This window comes from Ambystoma mexicanum, chromosome 1q, assembly GCF_040938575.1.
Source record: "Ambystoma mexicanum isolate Mex_15411 chromosome 1q, UKY_AmexF1_1, whole genome shotgun sequence".
Lineage (NCBI taxonomy): Eukaryota > Metazoa > Chordata > Amphibia > Caudata > Ambystomatidae > Ambystoma > Ambystoma mexicanum.
In genome coordinates, this window is record NC_090922.1 from 802,108,022 (window position 1) to 802,135,508 (window position 27,487).

The 27,487-nt window shown below is 45.9% G+C and overlaps 1 protein-coding gene across 6 annotated transcripts in view; it reads right to left on the minus strand.

The window, feature by feature from the left end:
- The window catches only part of SMG7 (SMG7 nonsense mediated mRNA decay factor), a 1,316,737-nt gene that overhangs the window by 1,101,699 nt on the left and 187,551 nt on the right, over positions 1-27,487 (minus strand). For all 6 annotated transcript variants that reach the window (XM_069641403.1, XM_069641402.1, XM_069641401.1 and 3 more), the window contains exon 3: positions 7,802-7,919. In XM_069641403.1, coding sequence (XP_069497504.1) covers positions 7,802-7,919 — 118 coding nt within the window. The remainder of the gene's footprint in view (positions 1-7,801; positions 7,920-27,487) is intronic.

The following is a 27,487-nucleotide window of genomic DNA, read 5'->3' on the forward strand; positions in this document are numbered from 1 at the left end:
TTCCAGTAAGCGAGGTGCCCAGGAGTTGCAGGTTAGAGGATTCTTCCGGTCAGGTGCAACTGTAAGATGCAACCCCTGTCGGTGAAAAAATGCATAATCCAACGATGCAGGCCTTCTGAGGAAACTTCACAGGATGGAGGAAGGAAAGTTTCAGCGACGATCACCATTTGCATGCAACAAGCATCATTACAGTCAAGGTCACAGGAGCTGCTCCAGTAGAGGTTCTCTTGAAGATAGGAAGCTGAAATTCGGGGAGAAAGCAACCTGTGTCACAAGCCGGTGACCACCAAAGTTCCAGACTTTAATGAGGCAAGTCACCTCTTCTGGCAAGGTAGCCCACAAGAGCCGGTCAGTTCACCTGCAGTCTATGCACACTTCTGAAGGGCTGGATCTTCCAGACAGCATTGGGACTAGTTGGTCCCACTAGTCCAAAAAAGGACGCATCACTCAAGGTCTTCAGAGATCAGGCAGAGGAGCAGGGATCCCTGGGCTGGACACAAGAGGATAATGGCCCACTTCGGGGGTGATCAACAGTCTGCTTTACTTTGAGGGATTCTTGGCTCCAATGCAGATCTGAAGAATGGCTGCAGAAGTTGCCCTCTTATCCAAAATCCTAGCTGAAAGCAAGTCCAAGCCCACAAGGATCTGCACCATTCATTGTCCAATAAGGGAAAACTACTGGTTTCGTTTCACATCCTCCCCAGTAGAAGTCTTTCTGGCACCACTGATGTAAACAAGAACTAGACAGAACCCCAGCCCCCTTCCTGGGCCACCTCATAACAGGCTCACTAGCACACTAAAGCAGCAGCTTACCCAGGCAAATGCATGACCTTATGAGGATGTTCCCAGCATGAGAAGGCAGGAAGGTGGCCAAACTAAAATCTGGTTAAATAGCAAGTGAGCATCTCACGTCACTGCCATTTTGGTGTACTAGCCACGTTTATCAGCCATACACAGTAAATGCGAATTTGCACACTAAAAAGATTGCAAAAACAATCTTGTCTTTAGGCACAGATAAAAGTAATCAAAAATCCTCTGTGTAGCAAGATGAGGCGATACAAAAAGTATTCCTGTTGCACTGCACGTTAAGTTTCTGTGTGCAATATAAAAATACACAAATTCAAAAAGGGAAAGTTTCCCAGTAACCATAGTCTGAAGGACTGACCAATTCCCCCATAGTAAATGAGCAAAAGGCAATGGAAGTAGAGCTGAAAGCTTCACTCCCCTTCAAAAAGTCAGTAAAGGATTAAAAACAGAGCAAAAAGAATGGGATTCGATAGGAAACTATGGAGGAAAAGATGCAAAAATAAAGTCTTTCCTAACAGGGGCGACTGTACTTTTACTCTATCGTCCCCTTTGCTCCATACTAATGGGTGTTTTTTCCATGGGGACAGGACCAGAGACTTTTTTGCACCGCAAAAGACAACTTTCATGTTCAATAGAGAGCACACAAGGGCATGCTGGCCACCCACGATGGCTATACCCACTCGCTGGCTACAAAAATCTCTAAGTTAACCAATTTTGCGGGGGAAGCAGGGACATATGAGGAAAGGAGACTATGGACTAGGAATACAATAGTCACTACAGTAACTTTCTTACTCCTTTTTCCCCCTACCCGTTCCTCCATAGTGATGGAGATTTCATCGCCTGTGAAACTAAGGGAGGAGGCTGCCTAAGGAGCAGCAAATAAATTGTGCATAACAGCCTGGCCGAACCTGGCGCCATCCCTGGAACTGGCACCAAGATAATGCTTGCAAAAAGCAGACTGGCCCACGTCACCGCCTTGCAGCTGACGTCCCATGGTACATGTCACTGGAAGCCTTAGCCCTCATGATCGTGAATGCTAGGTGGTGTATACTTTTTTTAATGTGTAACAATGGTTACAAGCCATCTTGCAATAGTTTTAGATGCTCGTCTTCAAGGGTTTTGACCTTCAGGGAAAGGCAAACCATGTTCAAACAGCAGGCCCGATAAGTGAAAGCTTCCCGTCCCCAGACTCTGGTCTGTGGGTTCTGGAGCTGTGTGTTAAGACGGATTTCCGAACTCTGTCCTGGTGGCGCAGAAGTTCAGAAGGCCAACCTAATTACTTGGAACAGGGTAACCTCTGGACGAGCCAGACCAATCAAGGTAGCGATCGCGGCGGTCAAGACTAGGTCTCAAGAGGGGTGAGGGTGACTGAAAGCCCGCAATGAGCACACAAAGCAAGATCACTTACAAACTACTCCAAACAGTTGTTATATTAAAAATATATACACATTTATTTCAAGGCCTTTAAAACAATGACCGTAGCGAGAAAATCACAATATAACGATAGTAAACCAACACATACCATATCAACACAATATATATACAAATACGACAGTCTCAAGCGTTAGATGCACGAAATGGGTCGTCCACCTAAAAGGGAAGGAAGACAGGCAGTGCGAAATAATGCTTAGACCCAGTTCACCTTCAGAGGCACCTAACTAGATGGAAGTCCGAGCCCTGCGAAGAGTGGAGCCTTGTGCTCAAAAGTACCTGCACGCACTGGTGCCAACGGGCAAAAGGAGAAGCTCTTCGAGGGAAATCAGGCAGTTCAGTTTAGTGCACAAAAGAAGAACAAGTTCTGCGACTCAAGCGCAGCCTCCACAGTGGGCAGAAGCAGAGCGAGAGTACGGAAAAGGGTGCTGTTTGACACAGCGGGGAAAAGCAATGGGCTCCTGCAGGAGGGCGACCAGATTCTAGCTATGCTACTCACCGGTCCCTGATGCAAGCAGACCCAGACTTCTCCGCGTCCGTATCAGTAGCTGGCAGGTTAGACGAGCAGTCGTGTGGAGTAAAAAGACGTCCCAATCGAAGAAACCCGCACAGTTTGTTACCACAGCAGGGCAACGGAGCGGCCGTGTGTATCTGAGCCAAGTGTACACTACTCACTTCAGACCTGGAAACGCCAAGTGTACGAAGCGTGAGAGTGACAAGGACTCGAAATACTACACAACCTGGCGGCGGTTACAGAGCAAGACTCCCGTGTAAGCTGGTCAGTCTACTGGATGGCCCAGAGACGCTTCCGAAGGCTTACTGGCAGGAGATGGTGAAGATGCCGAGAATAGCTGTTCCCGTTATTCCAAGGGTCGAAGTACCAGTACAGGCCTTCTGGTTCGATCAAAGGTGAAAAGGGTTTTACAAGGCGACAGCAGTGCAGAGGAGAAGTCCTTCAGCGGGTCACCAGCGATTCCTCGGTCCAGCCTCTTGGTTCCAGGATACTTGGCTCCTGTATTCCTTCGTTCATGAGAACTCAGGAGATCGACATGGTAGTGGTGTTTCCAGCCCCCTCTTATCCACGGTTCCCTTCGCGCCAAAACGGAGGTGACCCAAGGGGAGATCCGCTCATCAACACTCACACCATTTGTGGACCAATCACGGACCACGGTGGTCCCAGGCATTCACACCACCCTAGACTCTCTGGCACCCAGGATGTGTATTGGGACCAGACATCCCAGCCCACATCCTGGAGGCACACAAAAGACATGTAGAAGCCCGCGAAAGCATCCGTGTTTCGCGGGAAAGTACATGCCCAAATAAGGAAGGCCCCGGGTCGGCTCGACCTGGGGAAGGTGAAGGGAGCAAGACGGTCAGCGGACAGGACAAAGGAGCCTCGTGGTCTGGCCATTTTGGGAGCCAGGCCACCATTTTGGGTTAAGCGCGAGAAACGCGCTTAGAACGCCAAAAGGAGCTCAAAACACAAGAAACGATTGCTGCCACCATTCCCGTCCCTGAATCACCGATCAGATACAATCCTAAACGAGTATCTAGGGCCTGTAGAAGGCTAGAGACCCAAGAGAGCTGTAACTTAGCATACAGTGCCCTCTTGTGTCATGTTGCACGAAAGCCGCAACATGATAAAAGAAACTACGGGAAACAGCGTTCCCGGTACTGACTGTCTTAAGGGCATGTCAGTTTCCCCGTAAGAAAGGAGCGAAAGCCCAGAGGAGTGCGGCAGAAGGCTGCACTTCTCTGGCAAAGTCAAGAACAAGGTGAAAAACAACAGCAAAAAGTTTAGGGGTTGCCACATGGAAGGAAAATTACCTACAATTAGGAAATCTTTCCCAACACTGTGCATTTGGAAAAATATGACAATGCATTACTTACCGTAAAAGCATTTCTGATGGTTGTATCTGCTTAGATTCACATGCTGTGCATCGGTCCGACATCCAGTGGTCACTGCGGAGTATTGCATTTTGTTTTTCGTAGTCGAAAAGGGGACGTCGACAAGGCGTGTCTGTAACACTATCCCTATAGTGACGTGCGTTGTACCCACAATCCCTCACGCGTCGAGGTCCCTCTGTTTGTATTTTTCTGCCCTGAGGGAGCCTTCTAGACGTGTGCGAGTATAGAAAAGAGATATAAAAGGAAGTCTATGTTCCTTCCATCCGAGCGGGGAGGAAGGGTGGGTGCATGTGAATCTAAGCAGATACAACCATCAGAAATGCTTTTACGGTAAGTAATGCATTGTCTTCTGATGTTTGTTAATCTGCTTAGAATCACATGCTGTGCATAGACTAGCGAGCAGTACCCAGAGTTGGCGGTGTGTTATGAGAAGGAACAGTAGAGAAAAGATGTCTTAATACTGCCTGTCCCACCTGGGAGTCAGATCTTGAGTGTGCATCTAGACAGTAGTGTTTTGTAAAGGTGTGCACAGAACTCCAGGTAGCCGCTTTGCAGATGGACTCAAGGGGAACATTTGCAATGAATGCTATGGATGCCCCAGTGCCTCGAGTGGAATGTGCTCTTGGCTTGAAGGGTAGTTCTCTCTTAGCAAGAGTGTAACAGAGAGTGATGCATTGTACAATCCATCTAGATATAGTGGACTTAGAGACTGCATCTCCTTCTCTTCCTGCTGCCACCGAGACAAAGAACTGATTAGTCTTTCTCAGTGATCTGGTTCTTTCCATGTAGAACATGACAGCTCTGCGTACATCTAGTGTATGCAGACTTTTTTCTCCCAAGTTGGAAGGGTTTGAAAAGAACGTTGGTAGTTCTATAGATTGGTTTACATGAAATTTAGAGATTAATTTTGGTGCAAACCTTGGGTGTGTGCGAAGAACCACCTTATCCTTGTGAACTGATACGAAGGGGTCTAATACAGAAAGAGCCTGTAGTTCACTTACTCTCCTAATGGAGGTGATAGCTATTAGGAAAGCAGTCTTAAGAGTGAGGTATTTAAGAGTTGCCTTGTGCATGGGTTCAAAAGGAGTGCCCATGAGTCTAGAAAGTACCACGTTTAAGTCCCATCCGGGAGCTGGGCTAGCTATTGGGGGGTGTATTCTCTTTACCCCTTCCATGAAGGCCTTCATAACTGGTATCTTCCACCACGACACTTTAAGTTGGGAAGTGGTGTATGCAGAAAGTGCCGCTAGGTGGCCTTTAATGGAATTAAACACTAGACCTGAATCCATCAAATGGGTCAAGTACAGAATAATGTTAGTGGCAGAGCAGTCAACCGGGTTGATGTTCTTACTTCTACATCAGATGACAAATCTTTTCCATTTGCTAGAATAGCAGTGGCGAGTATTAGGTTTTCTGGCTTCCCTGAGGATGTCCATACATCTCTGAGGGAGATGTAAATGTCCAAATTCTATGATCTCAGGAGCCAGGCTGCTAAGTTCATGGTCTGAGGGCATGGATGCAGTGTCCTGCCCTTGTCTTGTGACAGCATGTTGTATGGGCAAGGAAGTTTCATTGGGGGAGATAGGGACATCTCCATCAAGTGAGCGAACCATGGCTGCCGGGCCCACATTGGGGCCACTAGTATCATGGTCACCTGCTCTTGGTGCATCTTGTGCACCACCTTGTTGAGGAGGGGAGTCGGGGGGAAAGGTGTAAACAAATTTCCCTGACCATTGAATCAACAGACCGTTCCCCTTGGACTGGTTCTGGGGGTACCTGGAGGCGTAACTTTGGCATTGTGAGTTCTCCAGGGTTGCGAACAGGTCTATTTCCGGGAAACCCCATTGCGTGAAGACGTTTAAGACGATGTCTTCTTGCAATTGCCATTCGTACTCTTTGGGTAGGGGGAAGTCTCTGCTGAGTTTGTCTGCTAGCAGATTGTGTTCCGCTGGTACATGTTGTGATAGTAGGAACATGTTGTGTTTGAGAGCCCACTTCCATATATTCTGGGACAGCTTGGACAGTCCTGGAGAGTGAGTGCCCCCTTGCTTGTTGAGATAGTACATGGCTGTGGTGCTGTCTGTGAGGACCATCACTGTCTTTCCTTGTAAGTGTTCCTGAAAGGCTTTCAGTGCTTTGAACACTGCTAATAGTTCCAGCAGGTTTATATGTTTGGATGCTAAGCTCGGAGTCCACACTCCGTGAGCAGTCTGATGGGATAGGTGAGCCCCCCATCCTGTAAGGGATGCGTCTGTGGTTATAGTGGCTTCCACTGCGGGTGTCCCTAATAACAGGTTTTCCTTTGTCCACCACCGTAGCGAGAGAACCAAGGCCTGCGAGACCACCACTAGATCGTCCCATTGTCCGCTGGCCTGACACCACTGGCTGTAGAGCCACTCTTGCATTGGGCGCATGCGCAGGCGCGCGTGAGGTACCAAATAAATACATGACGCCATCATCCCTAACATACGCATTGCTTTGCGTACCGTAACCTCTCGACCTGCCACATAATGGGGGATCTGAAACAGCAGGTTTTGGACCCTCTCGGAGGGGAAGACGAGGCCGTCCTTTGTTCGAATTAGAGCCCCTAGGAATTGTTTGATTTGGCTGGGGTCTAAGCTGGACTTCTTTTCGTTGATGGAGAAGCCCAGTTGGGACAAAAGGTCTACGGTCCTTTGGGTATTGGAGAAGCATGTTTCATAAGAATCCCCTGTTATGAGCCAGTCGTCGAGGTACGGGTAAACCGGGATGGATAATCTGCGCAGGTGGGCCGCTGCCACTGCCAGTACTTTCGTGAATACCCTTGGTGCAGATGCTATCCCAAAGGGTAGTACTCTGAACTGGTAGTGTTTGTTCTCTATCTTGAACCGGAGGTATTTTCTGTGCGCTGGCAACATTAAAATATGAAAGTATGCATCTTTCATGTCTAGTGTTGTCATGTAATCCCCCTGTGATAACCGTGGGATTACATCCTGCAAGGTTACCATACGAAACTTTTGGTGTTTGACAAAATTGTTCGCTGGACGCAGATCTAATACAGGGGGCATGGTTAAATCCTTTTTGGGTACAAGGAAGTACACTGAATAAATACCTTCTGTTACCTGCGATAGGGGGACAGCCTCTATAGCTTCTTTTTTCAGTAGCTCTTCTACTTCTTGAAGAAGAATAGTGAGGTGTTCCGGTGTCATGCGCCGGTTCCGTGGGGGTCTGTATTTTGGGGAACCGTTGAATTCGATGCAGTATCCGTGGGCTATGGTGGATAATACCCAGCAGTCTGACGTTATTCCCTCCCATGCTGAAAGGAACAATGTTAGCCGGCCCCCGACCGGGGATGCATGGGAGGGGACCCGAATCTTTGGGTCATTTGTTGGTATTGGGCGTGGGGCCTTTTGGACTGGAGCCGCGCCCTCTTCCTTTGCCACAACGTTGGCCTCTTTGACTGAACTGGGTGCTTTGGTTAGAAAAACAAAATGCAAAACTCTGCAGTGACCACTGGATGTCGGACCTATGCACAGCATGTGATTCTAAGCAGATTAACAAACATCAGAAACAGTATTTTGTCAAACATTTCTTGTTAGCAATATACAAAGCATCAGACCACCAACAGTAAACTTAAAACCCTGAATCAGTTGTCTCAAAGAATAGTAATACTTACAGGTCTTGTTCCACCTTTTTGTCCAGTGCACACTCAAGGTCTGTTACTAGCATCTTCTGGTAAAGATCCTGCAGAGCTTGTCTCGACGTCCAGACCTCTGTAGGACCCAGTTTGGAATCTAAGCAAAGTTGTCAAGGATACTGGTCAGCCCATCGCACATTTTTGGGTCATATACTGCATTAATATGCTTGTGATTGAACAACTCAATTCAAAGCAAGCTATATAACATCTGAGATCAATGTGTATTCATGCCCATTGGCGGACAAGCTTTAACAAAAATGCATATCCACATATGCGAGTTCAGACCTACTGAGTATGGCATGTCGTATTTGCTAACACAGGTAACAAATCATTTTTAAACCTTTTCAATTGCATTTGATGTTGCAAGACTAAACATGGATCCATTGCAAAGGACATGGCAAAGTGTTCACATAATAAAAGCTGTTACATTTAGAGGACTTATCCTTTGGAGTTGGCTCAGAAAATGAAAACCTACAAGCGGCTTTGATTTACTACTGTATGGATTGCATATCACTGAATACATTGGTCCAGGGTTAATGCTGGAAGGAATACTCTTTCAACTACCATTATCTGTTCCTCGCATGTTACGATACAAAACGCAGGATTCCAAAACACGACAAAGCTATATTTTATCAAACATAATATGCTATTATATGTGAGTGCATGTAAGAGGGACATATGTGAGGAGGGACACAGCTTGTGGGCGTTTGGACATCGGGATTAGCATGACCATGAGCTTTAGGTGGGCAAATAGCCAGTCACACCAACTGCCCTAACCTCCCAAAACACATCCTCCTGGAATCTTTTTGAGCTCCTCCTAGCAAGCGATAGACTTTAGACTGGCAGAGTCATTTCTAAGCAGTCTGCCAATAATGAATGGCTTATTGCAGCTGCAAATGGCTACTGGTGTAATAAAATGTCTTCACCCAGTGGGTCTTCTGCCACTTGATTTATATCTCTTCCTTGCACTGAAGTCCAGCTAAAAACAAGCACAGACAAAGCAAACGTTTATTGCTTGCAGAATTAAATAGATATGCATTTGACAGATAGGCATGATATGCAAAGGTAGTTGCTTCATTTTGCAGCTGTCGCAATCTTATGGCCAGGTAGAACCATTAAACCAGTGCCTATCAAATGCCTATCCCATACCTACACAGAAGCCAAAATTGTTGACTTTGCCAATGCTGGTTTACAATGTCATGTAGTTGACACTCATTTTCAGAAGACAATGTTATCATATTGGAAAATCGTGAGCCAAATGCCACAGGATTTAACATTGCTCTATGTAGGTTTAACATGAAGCCTCCAATTTGGAGACCGTTTTTCCTTGTGAATTAGTTTGGAGTAGGTGTGAGGACACTTTGTACATGTTACCCAGAGGCAAATCTAGAGTGATTTTGCAAATCAATGCAAATTATATGGGGAACAGAGTTCCTGGCAACTTCAGTTTTTGATAGTGGGCGGGCTCAATTTTGGGAGGCGAGAAGAGGATAATTTTGTCGAGGATACAGAGATTACAGAGCAGATTTACTTAAGCACTCTTAATTATTGATATCAATTGCAAGTCGGTCAATGGGAAATTGACTTGCGGCTACCTTCAAAGATGAAAACTAGTAATTAAAGCACAAACAGCCACAAGTCATGATTGGCTGGAGAGGAAATAGGAATGGTCTCAAACTATAAATGCACAAGCTGGCCCACAGAGCTGTAGAACATACCAGCACCAGAGGCAGTCGAGAGTGGGGGTGGGAGGGGGGGTGTCAGGTTCATGAAGAAGCCAGAAGGGGGCACAGTTGGTGGACCAAGCTGATTCACAAGCTGGACTTCTGTACAAGAGAAAGTAAGCAGCTAATTTAATGCATGGGGCATGGCATATGTTCCATCAATGATCCTACAGTTGGTACATTGTCAATTTTTTCAAACTCTAATTTGTAAAATTTGCTTCAACAATTTGGAGGTAAAACTAAACTGCTGCTTCTCACCAAATCACTTAAACCTCTGAATACCGCTTTCAAATGCCTTCACCCTGAGACTGTAAATCTGCTAATGGTCCTAAAATGTGGCAGAGACATTTCCCCCCCCCCCAATTCTCATTTTGACTGTTCAATATTTTGGGGTCTGAAATAAGTCATTTGTTAACCATTTTTGCAACATGTTTCTTTTCCATAGTTGACACCATGATGTAGGTTTGTTGGGTAAGCCTTTCAATTAACCCTATTTTGGAGAAACACCGAGTTTATTGGGATACAGAGTTTCAGCACAGAGCATAACATTATTATGATATGCTAGTTTATTTATATAGCACCTATATACAATGTGTTTCAAAGCGCTTCAAGGCAAGGGAGGGAACAAGGGAAAATACAACCACATTCTTACAGGCCATGAACAGCAAGGATGTGAAATTAACTATCGTACTCGGCCTGACGACATTTCAGATAGTGCAAGAGCTAAGACATAGATAAGGAAGGGAGGGGGAGAGTGGGAAGGAAATGGAAACAGCCAGGCGACTACCGTACTAGGCCCGACGACATTTCTGGTAGAGCCGGAGAAAAACAAAAAGGTGATGGAGAGGGGTGCAGAAAGGGAGGGGAGGAACAAAACAAGTGACTATTGTACTAGGCCTGACGACATTTCAGATAGTGCTGGAGGGTGGTGGGGAGGAAAAACAGTAATGGGAGGGTGGAGGAAACAGACGAGGTTGCTATCATATTAGGTCCAGGGACAATTCTGATAGAGTAAGTGCATAGAAGAAAGTAAGGGGAGCAGATAGGAAAAGGGAGAAGGGAAAGGAGGTAAGAAAAGAGTAAGCAGTCAAAAAAAGAGTGGAGAAGCAAGAGTGGAGAACGAATACAATTGCAGAAGTCAGTAGTAACACATAATGTTGCAAGCCAGGATACAAGATGAAGATGGGAACAGCATGATTCAGGGCCACCATGAGTACAAGATGCAAAGGAAGCCCAGCATGAGAGTTGAGAAAGAGTGACGCACCGTGAATGAAGTCCATAAAAGTCACATCCAGCATTGGCCACAAGACAGTGATGGTGAAGGAAGGCACCAGGTGGACGGGGCTTAGGCCAGGTGACCTAGATCCACTTGCACCTGCTCCCCCATCTGCAAAGGAAAAGAAGCTGGAGGGCTCCTTAAGTAGGGAAACAGAGCAGCAAGCAGGAAGGCACCAGGTGGGCGGGGCTTGCTAAGTGGTGAAAAAGAGCGGTAGGCAGGAAGGCACCAGGTGGGCAGGGCTTAGGCCAGGTGACCTAGATCCACTTGCACCTGCTCCCCCATCTGCAAAGGAAAAGAAGCAGGAGGGCTCCTTAAGTAGGGAACCAGAGCAGCAAGCAGGAAGGCACCAGGTGCCCGGGGCTTGCTAAGTGGTGAAAAAGAGCGGCAGGCAGGAAAGCACCAGGTGGGCGGGGCTTAGGCCAGGTGACTTAGATCCACTTGCACCTGCTCCCCATCCTTATGTGATGCCCCTACTATTTATTTGGCCAGGATAATTGGGTCAATTAAAGGACGGAGAGGAAACCTTGCAGGAGGAAGTGGTTGGGTGGTGGGGTATAAAATGTATTAACCATTTTTAACCCATGGGCTTTAGATAGTGATAATATTGTTCTTATTTAACTGCCCTTAGAAGCCATGAACTTTTGACAGTTTACCCAGTTCCATATAATGGGGTATGTATAACATCACCAGTCCCCCGTCTCACCAATCCTGAAAGCACCACTAATGCGAAGAAATAGGATTAAGTTTTACTATAGGACTATCCACACACTGGCGATTTGTTGTTGGTTAACATTAACAATTAAGAAGACAGAGTAAGACGTTTTGACTATTCAACTAATTTATTGCTAATATTGGGAAACGTACATTGTTTAACCATACTATTTTTAATGCTCGGACTATACCTACATGTGAGATAACAGATAAATGCTAAACGAGAGTGAGCGCAATTTTAATGTGCCCCTATTTAGGAGTATAAAAGACAACATATTGTAAGTGAATATTGCTTTTTAGTTTAGTGATGAAAGTGGGGAAATATTTCATAACATTTCATGTTTATCATACACACAAGGCTAATAAGAATTAGTTCCTAGACACTCTGGATAGCTCCAGTCAGGCGCTGGGGGGGTCATGGTTTCTCTTGTACTAACCTTAGAGATCCAACTCTCTCCTGAATCTCGCATCTGGTACAGCACTATTCACTGTCGCAAAACCCGACCTAGCCCCAGGGGTGGAGGTTAGGCTCCAACAGCAGAGTATGAAAAATGATAACTGTTAAAGGTTTGTCAGTTTGTGTTTTATAGAACACAAACATGCAGTCTTGTCTTTGCTTCCAAGCACAGTGACCATGCAGCAAACCCCAAACATGGTGCCGACAACTGTTCCCAAACAGAAAGCATCAAAACACCTCAATGACACTGCTTGGGTACCCTGAGAAAGCCAGATGTGCTTCACTGTTGCTCAGAAGATGGGTCACCTCTTTAGCCATTGCCAAGATCTTCTGGGAATCCAGTCTATCCTTGGCCACTGTGTTCATTAAAGCCAAAACCGCAGTTTATTTTCCCCATGACAACTCACAGCAGCTTGTTGACATTTGGGAGGACAACTCGGATGGGAGGGTAGCAAATAACCATTGCCCTGTGCGTGAGCAGTTGGTGGGGAGCAGTCAAACTACATCTATGCACATCCTCATGCCAGCTCCAATCTCTCTGAACATTCATGCCAATATTTATCATAGATGGCACGTACTAGCTAAAATTTCAAAACAATGCGCTCAATCCTTTAGGCAGACCCCATTGTCTCTGGATGTGGGTGTATTTTAGAGCCTCTCTGTAAATGTATAGACCACTTCCTTAAGCCCCCGAGCCAACAGACCCCATCCTACCTCTGCAATACAATGGCCACCATTCAAGTCTTCAAAGATACTCCATACAATCCATCTGAAAACACTTTGACTACAACAAACATAAAATCGCTCTATTTGAGCATCCCACAAGGGGCAGCTTTGGAATGTGTGAGGACCCATCGTACGCACCATATGATCCAAAATTGCTCTATTTGAGCATCCAACAAGGGGCAGCTTTGGAATGTGTGAGGACCCATCGTACAAACCATATGATCCAAAAAAAACAAAAAAAACAAAAACCGTACCCGGACACTTCAAAGTGGAACTCTTGGAACTAGCTCTTACTCAGAATTATTTTACATTTGACGACATCCACCTACAAATCTGTGGCACTGCCATGGGGGCAGCATTTGCACCCAGCCTTGCGGTCATCTACATGGCAGAATATGAAAGATCTTATGCCCTTAGCACAATTAACCCATTTGTCGATATCAGCAAATGGAGAAGATAAATAGATGACATTTTCATCTGCAAAGGGAACCCTACAATGCTGAAGACATTCCACACTTGGCATAACTCTTGTACCCCAGAAAACCAATTTACGCTTGACAGCAATCCCACCTCCACCTTCCTGGACCTTACTAGCCTGTACGCTCTTCAAGAAGGGTACAGACTGGAACACCTTGCTCCATTATCAGAGTAGGCACTCAAAAAACCTTAAGGATAACCTACCATACGGTCAATTCCTTCGGATAAGGACGAACTGCACTGAGATGGCCCAATATAGACACCACGCCGAGATAACCTACCATACGGTCAATTCCTTCGGATAAGGACGAACTGCACTGAGATGGCCCAATATAGACACCACGCCGAACTACAGCAATCCAGGCTACAGATGCGAGGATATCCCAAAAAACATTTGAGAAACAACTTCAAGCGAGCAGTCCATACTCCTAGAGAAACACTTTTTGCAACCCAATGCCAAGACAACATAAATTGTGACGCAGCTTTTTGCCCTGACACGACCAAAATCAAAGATTATTAAAACATGTTGGCCTCTTATCCAACATAACATTCCAGTTAAACCTTATCCCGATGGCTCTGAAATGTTCTAAAGATGTCAAAGAATACTTGACCCATGCCAAGCTCACCAAGAAAAAGACTAGGAATACATTCTTGAATCTTAGAGACATATCAGGACACCACACGTGTGGCATGTGCTCCATCTGCAAATTCACCAAGACGGCTTCGAAATCTCTGAAAAAACCTGGCCATTACGGCACTTCTCAAACTTTAACAGCATAAATGTTATCGACATTATAGAAAGTCCCTGTGGCCTCAGGTATGTAGGCCAAACCACCAGACAAGTCAACAAGAGGATTGACGAACACAGCTCAAGGATATGTTGCAAGTCTCCAACTGTTCCTTTGGTCTCTCATATTATGGAGTACCACTATAGCCTGGACGATTTTAGCTGGTGGGTGGTGGACAAAGTTGAAAACCAGACCAATGTCAGCAATGCACTAAATCACAAAGCGGCTTGGTGGATGTTTAAGTTACAATCAATAAGCACAGGTTTGAACGAGGCCACCATCAGGAGCCCTTACAATAGATCATGCACTGCGAATGCCCTCTTGAGCACATGCCATCAGCACCATCTATGGGGATTACCAGCTAGCCCTGCAATAAATTGTAAGACACTACCAGCCTTTCATTTAGTCCCGCAGGTAGCACTCACTGTGGGCCTTATTCTGCATCCCCTGCTGCTTGCGCGCCCCCATCTGACACTGCCGAGCCATTCCAGGTCTATAGATCGTATTACAAGCATTTCTACAAACACAAGCATTTTTATAACGCTTGCCATCAATCTGTATCCACCATGTAACTCAGTGACCAAAACGGCAGCCATGGCAAGCCAGAGCCTTACCTGCACAATCCCCCTGTGGATATCAAACATCAATGGGTTACCATGGGAGCGAGTATACATTCTCCCTGCGCATGAGCGAGCTGATGTAGGTTTACACCGTTGCCCCAGCAACAACCAGTGCATCGAACACTGACGGCATCAGTCCTTCTGCTGCTCCTATACAACAGCGCTTTGTTCATTTTAGCGACAACACAACCTTCACTTCCAACTTTTCATTTTGTCTAGGGGCCTGTGGCCCCAATCATGTACCAACTCAAGAGTGCCCCATCACACAGCACCTGCTACCAGCACGCCAAAGGTAGGTGTCCTTCTGTCTTCTCCAATACTTTTTGTACAGTTTTTACATAGCTCCCCCCCCCTCCAGTTTGTAACATGCCTGTGACTACAAATAATGGCCATTAGCACTTCAAATACACTGCTTCTCCAATGCAAGTGGAACACTTGCAGCAATCTCTCCCATTTGCAGCATTTACACAGGACCATGAGCAACTCCTTGGCCAGATGTTGAAATTCCACTAGGATTGGGGTCCACACAGCGTCCCGATACCCACTAACCTATCCACAGGAACAATACCTACACTGCGCCACCCTCTGGGGGGCTGCCACAAGGTCAGTGATGCTTTAATAAGAAAAATAAACATTTCTTAATATTTTAGTTAATAACCATGCATCCAACCCTGCACAAACCCACCCTTTAGATTCACTGTTCAGCTTTCACTATACTTTAAACATCTTGGTGCCGTTCTTCCCAGAGAGACACAATCCGAGGCCCAGAAGAAGGCATTCTTCAATGCAGCAGAAACTTCCATAGACATAACTTTCACCTTTCATTGGCCATAAAACATCCAGGGAAAACCCACCTCAACGTAGACCTGGGATTGGTCTTTTCGTTGATCTGCAGAAAAACATGACATTCATTCAGGTCATGTGGTATTATGTTTAAAAGTGTCTAGTTCCATGTGAGGATAATTGGTTCACAGCGACAAAGTAAGTACCAGCAATGAAGTGATAACAAGTATGTGTGATTTAACTTAAAATTACTTGCGTTTGTATCACAACTGTACATTTTGTTTGTAATGTCTTAGAAAAGTAACTGTTCAGAAAAAAATGCTGGAAGTAGTTAATAGCATCATGAGAAAAATTGAAAAGAAATCTTGTGATTAATGCAAGAAAACATTTCTACCAATTAAGGAGTAAATGGTAAACACCAATAAAAGTGTTTTGACCAACTTTGAAAAGGTCTTACTGTATGACAATTTGGAGCAATTTATACACCTACACTTGGATAACCAGTCTCCATCGTTGCTGTAGGGTAATCGGTGGACTGACTAATTCCAGCCACATTTATTAAGAACTACTGCATAGATGATCTATAGTATGTGTAATTGAAGTGGTAGGACCGCTTCCATTTCCTTAGCCTTGTTTAGCCCTTAGCCCTCCCACTCAAGGGTATCTAAATGACAGAAATGACAACATCCTGGTGCAAGAGACATTACATTTGAATCATACTATTTTACAAACAGCCCAAGTTTTAAGTCTTTCTAAACACCTGAACCTTTTCCCTCTTCTGTGGAGTTAACGCTCTTGTCCAAGTTTGTGCATTCAGCAAATTATACAACTGAACCATTAATTGCTGCTACCAGGTTATACATATGTTATTATTGCCTGTACCGGTAAAGGCTCAACAAATGCCCCACTTGTAAAAGTCTCCATTTACTATTACAGTACAACTGTTGTCACCTTCAATGCAACATTCCACAGGTCTACAGCATTGCCCAGCTCTGACATAGTATAGAATGCTTTACTGAGGTCAAAGTTCAACTAGTCATAATCACCCTGATCTAAGGAATTTAATTTTAGGACTATTGGTACAGATTATAAATAAGGCCTCCGGTTTTATGGTATTTATTTTTTCAACATTTACTTATGTATTCATCCATATTTATATTGTCATTTCATCTGCGTTTCTGCATATTTATATTTGCCCTGTATAAGAATAAATTGCAACTTGTGCGTTTCTGCATTCAAATTAAAAACGTAGCACTGATTCCTGAAATGTGAAACTGCTGGGTTCTTGGACATTAAGGAAATACTCTGTCACATAAAAAACAAACAGCTGCCCCTTATGCCGAAATAAGAAACATCTCTGCAGCCATTTAAAGAATGTCAAATAAATAACTTTATAGCACATTGTGTTACTTTGCACAGTCACTGGCCTGCAAGGCATAATTGACAACCTGAAGAGAAGCCGTGAATTTCTGCTTTTTACAATTTTTAACAAATTCAGAAACCAAAGAGTGATTCCATCTGCATTAAAGAGTAAAAATTGAAAATCGGGAGTGCAAATTATAAAACAGGAAAGTTCAATGGATGTAGTGCTTTCAAATTGGATCTGGAGAGGTGGAATTTGTTGCATCTTTCCCTTTGGGGGAAGGTAAATGTGTCGAAAATTGTGTCGACTCCCAGAATAAATGTATGATCCCGTTGAATTATTGAGAAGAAATATTGATCTGTTTTGGACAGATCCATTCAAGATTTCTTATGGGATCGGAAACCTCCACGTCTAAAATTGAATAAATTACAATTGCCATTGTCTAAGGGTGGATTGGGAGTCCCGAATTTCAGAGCCTCTCTATCATATGGCTTTTGTGTCACTGACTTTGTTCGACTTCCTTAACACAGAGCATGATGATTGGAAGTGTGCGGAATCTAGTTATATGGGTCTGTTATCTCCAAGGGCATTGTTAACAACTAAACCATTCAGATCGGGGGTGGAGGACCCATTGACTAGGAGTTTGAGAAATTCTTGGTTGCTGTTGAATGAATATTTGGATTTTGATGCACTAAGGGATCCTAGTGCTTCAACATGGTTGAATCCGGGAATTAACCATGAGGGGAAAGTTCTGTTCTGGCCTGAATGGTTTCTATCTGGTGTACAATGGATTGCGGATCTTTTCAAAAGTGGGAAATGGATGACTGCTAGGGAAGTACAAAATATGTTTGCTATTTCTAATTTCTTTGTGGCAGACTATCGGAAGATAAAGGCAGTGGGTGAGGTGAATGTGGCTGATGGGATTAATAAGGACATGTTTGGGTGGAACTGTGGAGTGAGTGACTGGTCAGTTATATATATATAGACTAATTGTGTCTAATTAGAAGGGAAATGATTCATTGAGGTTGGAGTGGTGTCAGGATTGGGACGGACTTTACGGAAGATCATTGGTCCCATATCTGAGAATGTCAAGTTGTGTTCACTGGGGTTGGTTGAAAGATCCTATCGAATTAAGATCATAAACAGAGTATAAACAGAGTATATTGGACACCCGAGAGACTAATGAAGAGGGGACTAAGTGACAGCTCTGACTGCTGGGCATGTGTACATGATGTTGACACATTGGAGCACATGTTGTGGGATTGTTCAAGAGTGAGAGGTTTGTGGTTTGAATTCGACAAGATTTGTGAAAATATACTGGATGATTTTTTATGGATTTCAAGACCATTGTGCTTGGTAGTGACGACATGTTGGGAGATTGGTCTATATCTCAGCGAAAATGGCTTTTTTGGGGGTGCAATGGTTGGAAAGAAACCGATTAAGACATTGGAAATAATCTAACCCAGTCACTATTTAATGTGAATTAAAGAAATGCATATATTGACGGAGATGGAAAGAGTGTTCTATGGGAGAGATAAGAAAATTCCTTTACTTAACAAGATATGGGGTAAATTTCATTTATTGGTTTAAGTTTGGATGTGAATTTGACTTCTTGGGGGGGTTGGAATGTATATAGTTTCGATGTTTATAAATGTAGATGCTATATATTGTTTCCATTTTGGTTATGCTTTGAATGTATTTGTTGAAAGTACAATAACATTTACAACAAAAAAAAACTAATCACACAAACCACATTTTTTTCAATATACTGCCAATATATGTTTCAAAGGTCACACTGCATTACCTGCAGGGCCACCTGCACAAATGAGTATCTCTGGCTCAAACTGTACATGTTATGTTATGTTACTTGGCATTTCTATAGCGCCTTATGTATCATTGTTGGGACCTCAAAGCGCTAGCAGGCTGAACACCCTCAGGAACCGCAGCTCAAGTCAGTAGAGTGTCGTATGGTGCGTGGGCGCACCTGATGTGTACAGCTGGTGTGGTTGTTGCACGATCGCTGCTTCTTAGCGGTAAGTGGTGCTGAGGAAATCAGTTGGATGTGTTCAGTCTGGAGGGTGGAGACCCAGACTGAGTTCTGGCTGCGTTAGGCCGGAGGAGATGCCTTAACTAGCCGGTATGTTCTCAGCTAGCTGTATTTTATTAGGATGAGGTGTTCATGGGGTCATGTTTGTATGAGAACCGCTAGGCTGAATGTGTGATAGCATAGCAGTGTTCTAGTTGAATGATGGTCTATAGGAGAGGGTAAGCGTAGTAGTGTGATATGGTGGTTATAGGTAAAGCGCCTGCCACCAAGCACGAGAGCAGGACAGGGGGCGTACATAGCGGCATACGTATATAAAATGACAGGATGGATAGGGTAAACATGATACAGATAACATGAGGATACAGGTACATAGAATATACATAGCATAAATAAGAGATAGAGATATATACACTCCATTCACTGTCCTTTCCATCCGCCCCTATCCTACTCTATCCGTTTCACCTACTCTATCCGTTTCACCTACTCTATCCGTTTCACCTACTCCCTTTGCTCTTTTATTTTCCTTGTTCAAACAACCTTGGATTTCTGTTTTTTGTGGCTAATCATTTCATTTGCTCTAAGCACCGATTCTTTAAGGGAAGACTAGGTAATGGCTAGTCAATGACTTCTCCGCAATTGAGAAATGGTGTGCTTTATGCAAGGGAAGAATTGAGGTGGTGAGCGACTTAATGCCAGAATAGTAGCTTGCAACTTGACATTTTGCCTCCCAATGTATCTCATGTTAAGTCCACAATACTCCCTTGTACTGAGCAACATCCACGAGGCTGCCCATGCCCAACATGCTCTCTTCACAATTACCCGTCAACCTAAATACAACCCATCCTCATGGGAAGAGTCCTCAACAACTGTTTCTATAAACACATAGATACTTTTATGTCTCGATATTGTTTGCAAAATCACGGATCACTCTCCCCAGCTTCAATAGTACACCAGATCCCAAATTCATCCGGACACATCCGTTGCATTGCTATTCACGAGATAAAGATCAAGTCCAGCAAACTGCCTCTGCTCCACCAGCACACATACTTGTAAACAGAATGGCCATTGGATCCAGTGGAACCTACACTCGGCAAAAGATGCATGTCAAAGTAGGTCTTCCCACAATACTGAAACAACTGTCTGAGCATTCACATAACAAATGAAACGGGGTTCCAGTTGTGCAGGTGCCGCCAGGACACCCAGGCTCAACATCTAGATACATTTTATGTAACAGTGTTTCAGTCATAGTATTCAGGGACCTAAAAAGATATGAGTAGGGACTAAAAGCAGCTACTAGTTCTTACTTTGCTAAGCAGGCTCTTCTAGGTCACAAAAAGCACAACAGCTCTCGGACATTTCAATGTCTGGAATCTCAAACCTCTTATGGTAAATCAGTTGACACTTTACATTTAGAATCATCTTTTGCATGACAGCAATGAAAGGTGGTCCTGTAGGAGTTGATCCAAGGTCATGAGGCCCTGCCCCCGCTACTTTTTTAGCTAATTTTTTAAAATTTCATTTATGATATTTTGTATTACATTTCTGAATCTCCTTACATTTTTTTAAAATATTTTAATTTAACTTTTAATTTTACTAGGGTCATTTTACTGGCCTAAAATATGCAACACTACAACCGTGCCATATCCCCACAGCGTGGTATGTAGGCCAAAGGCAAGCTTGCGGTCCCTGCTGGTCCAAACAGCAGCAGGGCATGTCCAAAAGACAAGTTAGAAATTTTTAGGGGATCCGGGACTTAACCAAGTCCAGAGACCAATCAGCTGTCTGCGTCGGGAACATGTGCTGTGGTGTGGGGTATAATTTATATACAGAGAGAACAGCTGGTGTCTTTGTAACACAAATGTGTCTATAAACCGGGGCGTGGCTACCGCGCAGCAAGATGGCCGCATAGCCGAGGAGCTCCACTCCGGCATGAATCCTTGTTAACTTTTTTATCCGGAACCAGAGTGCGCCGAACCCCCAGACTAGCTGAGCTGCTTCCCGCCACACCCAGACTCCACTGGGGAAAATCCTGGCTGAAATCGGACATTGTAAGCCCACGGACGGGTGAGTCCCGTGGTCTCGCTCGCCTTGCCCGCCGCGCGGCTCCGCGGCCTATCGCGCGGGAACCGCGGCTTGGGACCGCCCAGACACCCCTACGCAGAGACCACTGTGGACGTGAACAGTCATCCGCCGAGCTGCGACTCGGTCTCCTAAACCAGATCCTTCGATACGAGGCGAGGAATCGATCCCTTGGCGCGGCCCTGAGACCGGAGAGAACGAGGGTGGACCGAGCGGCGCCGCGGGCGCGAGGTCGACGGACAAGCTCCTGAGTGCCGATCCAGGAACCCTGGTGGACTGTGGGCCCTGGCTCTGCGCCGCTGCGCGGGAAAGCGATAAAACAACACGCTGAGAGGTGCTTCTGTGCCGCCACCACTCCGAGCGGCGCCGCCGGAGATCGCGGGTACCGACGGTCCTGGCGCTTGGCTTGGTGTAGGCCTGTCGCGGCGCCTGCCCTCCGCCCCGGGGTGGGGCTGGGGAGATTCTTCTATAACTTCTATAACTCGCGTCAGCGGTGTCCGAGAGGCGGCCTACACGCAACGGGCCATACCTGCATTGGAATCGGCCGACTGTGCCCCGCCGCGGCTCGGCTCCGGGGCGGTGCCGCCAGTCCCTCCAGCGGCACGCTGAGCCGTTAACATCAAACTCCTGTTTACCCCACAACATGCCTGGTAAGAACTCGAATAAGTGCAGAAGAACCGGCCCTATGGATTCGTTCACCAACTCGCAGACGCCTTCTGTTAGCTCTGACACACCACCCTCCACCACATCTCCGTTGTCGGAGGACTCTAAATTCGACCACCTGCTCACCACGGTCCAGAGCGGATTCCTGGCTATAAACGTCAAACTAGACGATATCGTATCCACAATAGGCTCACTGAAGGCCCGAGTGGACAAGGAAAGTGCCAGGATCACTGAAGCAGAGGGAAGAATTGGTTCGAATGAGGACTCTACCCGGCGAAACGCGCAGGACATTACCCTTCTGAAAAGGGAGATGGACACGCTTCGTAGTAAATGCGACGATTTGGAGTCTCGCTCCAGGCGGAACAACATCCGTATTGTCGGCCTCTCTGAATCGTTTTGTAAGGGGCCAATGGAACTTCGGATTGAAGACTTGCTGAAATCTCTCCTTGGGGAAGAGGCCTTCTCGTCTCAATTTATGGTGGAGAGGGCCCACCGCTCCCTCGTGCCGCCGCCTAGGCCTGGGGCCCCACCCCGCACTGTCATAGCGAAATTGTTAAACTACAGAGACAGGGACACCATCCTGCGGCTGGCCAGAGAGAAAGGCCCCCTAAAGATTGGAAATGATCGCATCCACGTCTACCCGGACTTCTCAGCAGGGGTCCAAACTCAAAGACGATCCTACGAAACAATTAAACGTCAACTGCGGCTGCGACAGGTCCCCTATGCACTCCTCTATCCAGCTAAACTTAGAATACAACATGGCGGAAGAGCACATTTCTTCGAATCCCCTGCGGCCGCCCTATCCTATATGGAGGCTTCGATTCCTCTACCGCCTGGAAGACAGGGCGCTGAACATGATGACTTGCAACAACCGGTGTAACCTGAACATTCACCTCACATTGAGTACACAGTGAGTCTGGCGGACATGTGAACTTTGTATGGCAATGGACTGGGGTAGAGACGCACCTCTGCTCTTAATTCTTGTATGTGGCCGGTCTTGCTGCGGTACACGACCCCTACCTTTGGGTTCTCCCACAAGTTAGTACTGAGTAAAGGGATCATCATCAAGTTGGGTGCGATGGTGTGGGTGGGGGTGGGATATGGGTTGCCAATGGGTATTGTTGGCCATTGTTGAGGCCTCTGGATGCCCCTGTTGGGCACTTAATGCACAGCTTACATTAGTGGTTATGGGTTACGCTAGGTTAAAAGTGCACTCACTGGCTCACTCGCTGCCCCTCCTTACAGAACTATTCACACTTTTATATGTTATCATCATGACCACAAATGGCACAAACCACTAAGACACCCCAGGGGCTCCGCCTGAAACTGCTCACGTGGAACATTCGGGGGTTAAATAACAGAGCAAAAGCTAGTAGGGTAGGCGCTTACATCAACAGGCACCATCCGCATATTGTAATGCTTCAGGAAACCCACGCGCTGAAGTCTACACACGAAAAAATACTTCGGCAATGGGGTGGTAATAGACATTATACGGAATATTCTTCACAGAGTAGAGGGGTCATCACACTGATACACCCCTCCTTGGGGTTTTCCACCGACAAATGCAAGACAGACCCACAGGGGAGATATGTAGTGGTCTGGGTTAGCCTGGCCGGGGTAAAACTCGTCCTGATTAACACGTATGGCCCGAATAATGACGACCCGCAGTTTTATGTACAACTCCTTGCTATGATAGGCCTCACAACTAACGCCTGGATCCTCTGGGGAGGAGATCTAAACACCATTCTCGACACTACATTAGACAGGTCCTCCAGTAGACCTAGAACCCTCACCAAAGCGGCGAATGTTATACGACATGCCCTCGAAGAGTTCACCCTGTCTGATGCCTGGAGGGGCATTCACCCTACGGAGAGGAAATACTCATTTTACTCCTCAGTGCACGACACTCAATCTAGAATCGATTACTGGCTTATCTCGTCCCCTTTGGTTAACTACACGGAACAATGCGAAATCCTTCCCCGCACGCTTTCAGACCATTCCCCGATCACCTTGACCACGCTGCTCCCTGGCATAGACCGCCCAACACGACGATGGAGAATGTCCCCCAACTTATTAAAAGACCCGAATGTCGTGGAGACTCTCCACACTGATATAGAGGAATTCTTCCTCATGAACCATGGCTCCGTAGACAGATGGGCGACTGTGTGGGAGGCGTTTAAGGTGTGGGTGAGAGGGGTATTGATGTCCAAAACGACTGGTCTCCTCAAAGCCGTGAGGAACGAGCTAGACACTATAGAATCACACCTGCAAATACTCGAAACTGAATATAGCATGACACATGACAGACACACCCTAGCCGACATCAATGCACAGCTCCATACCTTCAATGATCTGGCGACTAAGGAACAGCAGTACATGGCCATTCCCATCAGAGCACGCAGATATGGGGAGGGCAACAGAGCAGGCCACCTCTTAGCCCGCATGCTCCGTAACGAACACTCCCATACCCCAATCGCGAGCATCTTGACAGAGGAAGATGTAGTTGTCAACGGCGACAAAGAAATAAATGATGTATTTCTGCGCTATTATACTGACTTATACTCCAATCGTGATAATAGTACACAAGAAGGAATTCGCAAATACCTGAGCAGGATTGACCTCCCTAAATTAAACCTGGCAGATCACCAGATCCTTGAGCAGCCAATTACCAGTGACGAAATAGCCGAAGCCATCAAAACACTAGCTTCAGGTAAAACCCCGGGACCTGATGGGCTAGGTGCCGAGCTATATAAATCCTTCTCAACGATCCTTGTCCCTGTCCTCACCCGTGTATGGGAGGAAGCCATTAACACTGGCTCGCTCCCGGACTCGATGACAGAAGCTGTTATAACAGTACTCCCGAAGCCCAGACGTCCAGCATATGATCGCTCCTCTTATCGCCCCCTGTCATTGATAAACACGGATGCTAAAGTCTACGCAAAAGTTCTTGCAAATAGACTGCTCCCCAAGATGCCCACACTGGTACACCCCGACCAATGTGGATTTATACCCACGAGATCCACTGCGCTAAACTTGCGCAGACTGTTCTGCATCCTAGCACAGATCAAACCTCAAGCACAGGCAGTAGCGATATCCCTGGACGCAGAAAAAGCGTTCGATTCAGTCTCCTGGATGTATATGTTTGAGGTTCTCCATAAATTTGGATTTGGCCCCTATTTAACCAGTTGTATTAGGCTCCTGTACTCGTCTCCTAAAGCCAGGGTACTGACTAATCAAACGCTCTCCAATCAATTCTCACTACACAGAGGGACTAGACAGGGATGCCCATTCTCTCCCATACTATTCACTTTAACAATCGAACCAGTGGCGGCAGCAGTGAGGGCAGAACAGGAACATCGAGGCATATATATGTCAGGAGAATACCAGGCCATCTCGTTATATGCGGACGATGCTCTGCTATATGTTCGAGAACCTGAGAAAAATCTGGGTCCCATACTGGCCGTAATAAACGACTTCACCCTACATTCGGGGTACAAAGTCAACAACACCAAATCTGAAATCTTCCCGTTAACCGATACCACCAACTGTCCCACAAACACACATGGACTAGCATGGGCTCCTGCACACATTCGTTATCTGGGAATACAGGTCTCCCGTGACGGCGCCTCCCTGTATATAGATAATCACGAGACCATTTTACAAAACATACATTCAAAACTTCAGATCTGGGCTAAGCTCCCCATATCCCTGGCTGGCCGTATTGCAGTGCTCAAGATGACTGTTCTGCCCAAGCTCCTTTACATTTTCTGCAACGTCCCCATCTGGCCGGGCAGATCATTTTTTGATAACCTCAGATCCATGGTTATAACCTTTGTGTGGAACGGGGGGGGCGAGCAGGATAAGCTGGGCCAAGTTGGTCGAACCTTATGATAAGGGGGGCTTCGCAGCCCCGGACTTCGAACTATATTGGCAAGTAGCACAAGCCCAATATGCGAAATTCTGGCAAAACCCCCTGGACACGACACCACATGTATCCATAGAACGCCGCTCAGTCCGCCCAACAGACTTGCGCTCAGTCATCTACTCGAAAAGACACAGATGACTGCAAATTTGACCCAACCACATGCACAATCACAGCATGGAAAGCTATCATCAAGCGACTGGACATAGATGTCCCGTATGACTCACAAGCTCCGCTTTGGAACTTCCCAGACATCGCACCCACATACGATACTGGCATTCAAAGAAGTTGGCTCCCAGAATATGAGTTCACAATGAAATCCATGTTCCCAAACGGTAAATTTGTAACTCCCGAAGACTTTGCAGAATCGGTCGGCGAGACTCCCCTAAAAACCTTGCAGTTCCACAGAATGAAAGCAGCGTTCAAGAAGCGCTGGCCCACATTTCCAGACGAACCTCCAGAGCACGCATGTTTTCAATCCTTACACTCCCAGTCTGGCATAGGGGTGTCCAAACTGTATACCTTGGTCCAGACCCACACAGACGCCTTGAGTACCATCAAGTCAGCATGGGAAAAAGATATGGGCACTGTCATCGAGGCGGGAAAATGGTCCAGATACTGTCTCCTGTCCAAAAAGGTATCGTTAAACGCGGGCTTAAGACTAATACAGTTCAAGATCCTGAACAGATTACACTTCACCCCGGCAAAAATGGCGAAGTGCTACACCAATGTGCCCGACACCTGCCCAAAGTGCCACACCCCCGGCGCAGACTCCTACCACATGTACTGGGAATGCCCTTTCATAGCAAAATTCTGGCGGGAAGTAGCAACAACCCTAGAAGGCATTACACAAATCCCTGCTAATCTTAACCCCCCGAAATACCTGTTTGGAGACATCGGAAAGGTGCCCGAAAAAATTAGGAGACTGTTCAATGTCGCCTGTGCAGTCGCTAAGAAATGCATCCTGCAGAAGTGGAAAAGTACACAGCCTCCGACATTGGAGCAGTTTCTCTCCACACTGACATATGTGAATGAATGTGAGGAAAAGTATGTGGGACTGTTACCTACCCCATGCAAACCAAAGGACATCTGGGCACCGCTCAGGAAGTACCTAACCGAAAATTCCTCGGATTCAGAAAGCTCTGATGATAACAGTGCGAACGAACTTTAAGGTGTCTTAACCCTGTGTGGTGCCCTACTTCTTCCCATATATACTCTTATAAATGTACGCCCAGGCCATTAACTGTTAAAATTACGATGCCAATTGGTAACAATTGATACGGATTTGGATGAATATAACATAGTTGTAAAGTATATATGTAATTCGTGATGTGACAGCTGTGATGTGCAACAAAAATAAAGTTTTTAAAAAAAAATGTGTCTATAAACCGAAAAAAAAATGCCCATGGATCAAACTGAAACCACCTTTAGGCAAACAAAGACCTGGCAGATGCAAAGCACACAAGTAATGGATAAGTACGACTGAGATGGGGCGATCGATATTAAATACTAACCGTTGACCACACAATTCCAGCAAAACCTGCTAATGGGACAAGGAAGCTAACCAGGAAACTGAGGCAGCCATCGACTCAGTAGAGCAAGAGATTCAGGGTACCACTGTACGTGGATGTTGTGAAGCACTAGAATGATTGCGGATCTACAAGGATATGGAAGCAATAGACATTTTCATGCAACGATTTGAGGACAATGCTCCTGCGACTGTAGAAACCCCAGACAATTAAGGCAAAGGCGTTTCTGGAAGTGAAAGTATAGTGTATTAAACAGCATTAAATGTTATCACTAACTTCCCATTTAAATTGTTAAAAACAAAGCACCACGTTTATTTTTCAGCCACCAAATTTTGAAAAGGCAGTGCAAGCAGGACCCGTCGTCATGTCAGATGGCTGTGAGCCTCCATTTTTGCTGCTCATCATAACAGACAGCACACCTATGAGCTACGTCGGGAAAGGTAAGGAAGGTCAATTTCCAGTGAAGCTGTTAAAAGGCAGACAAATGATTTGGCTAC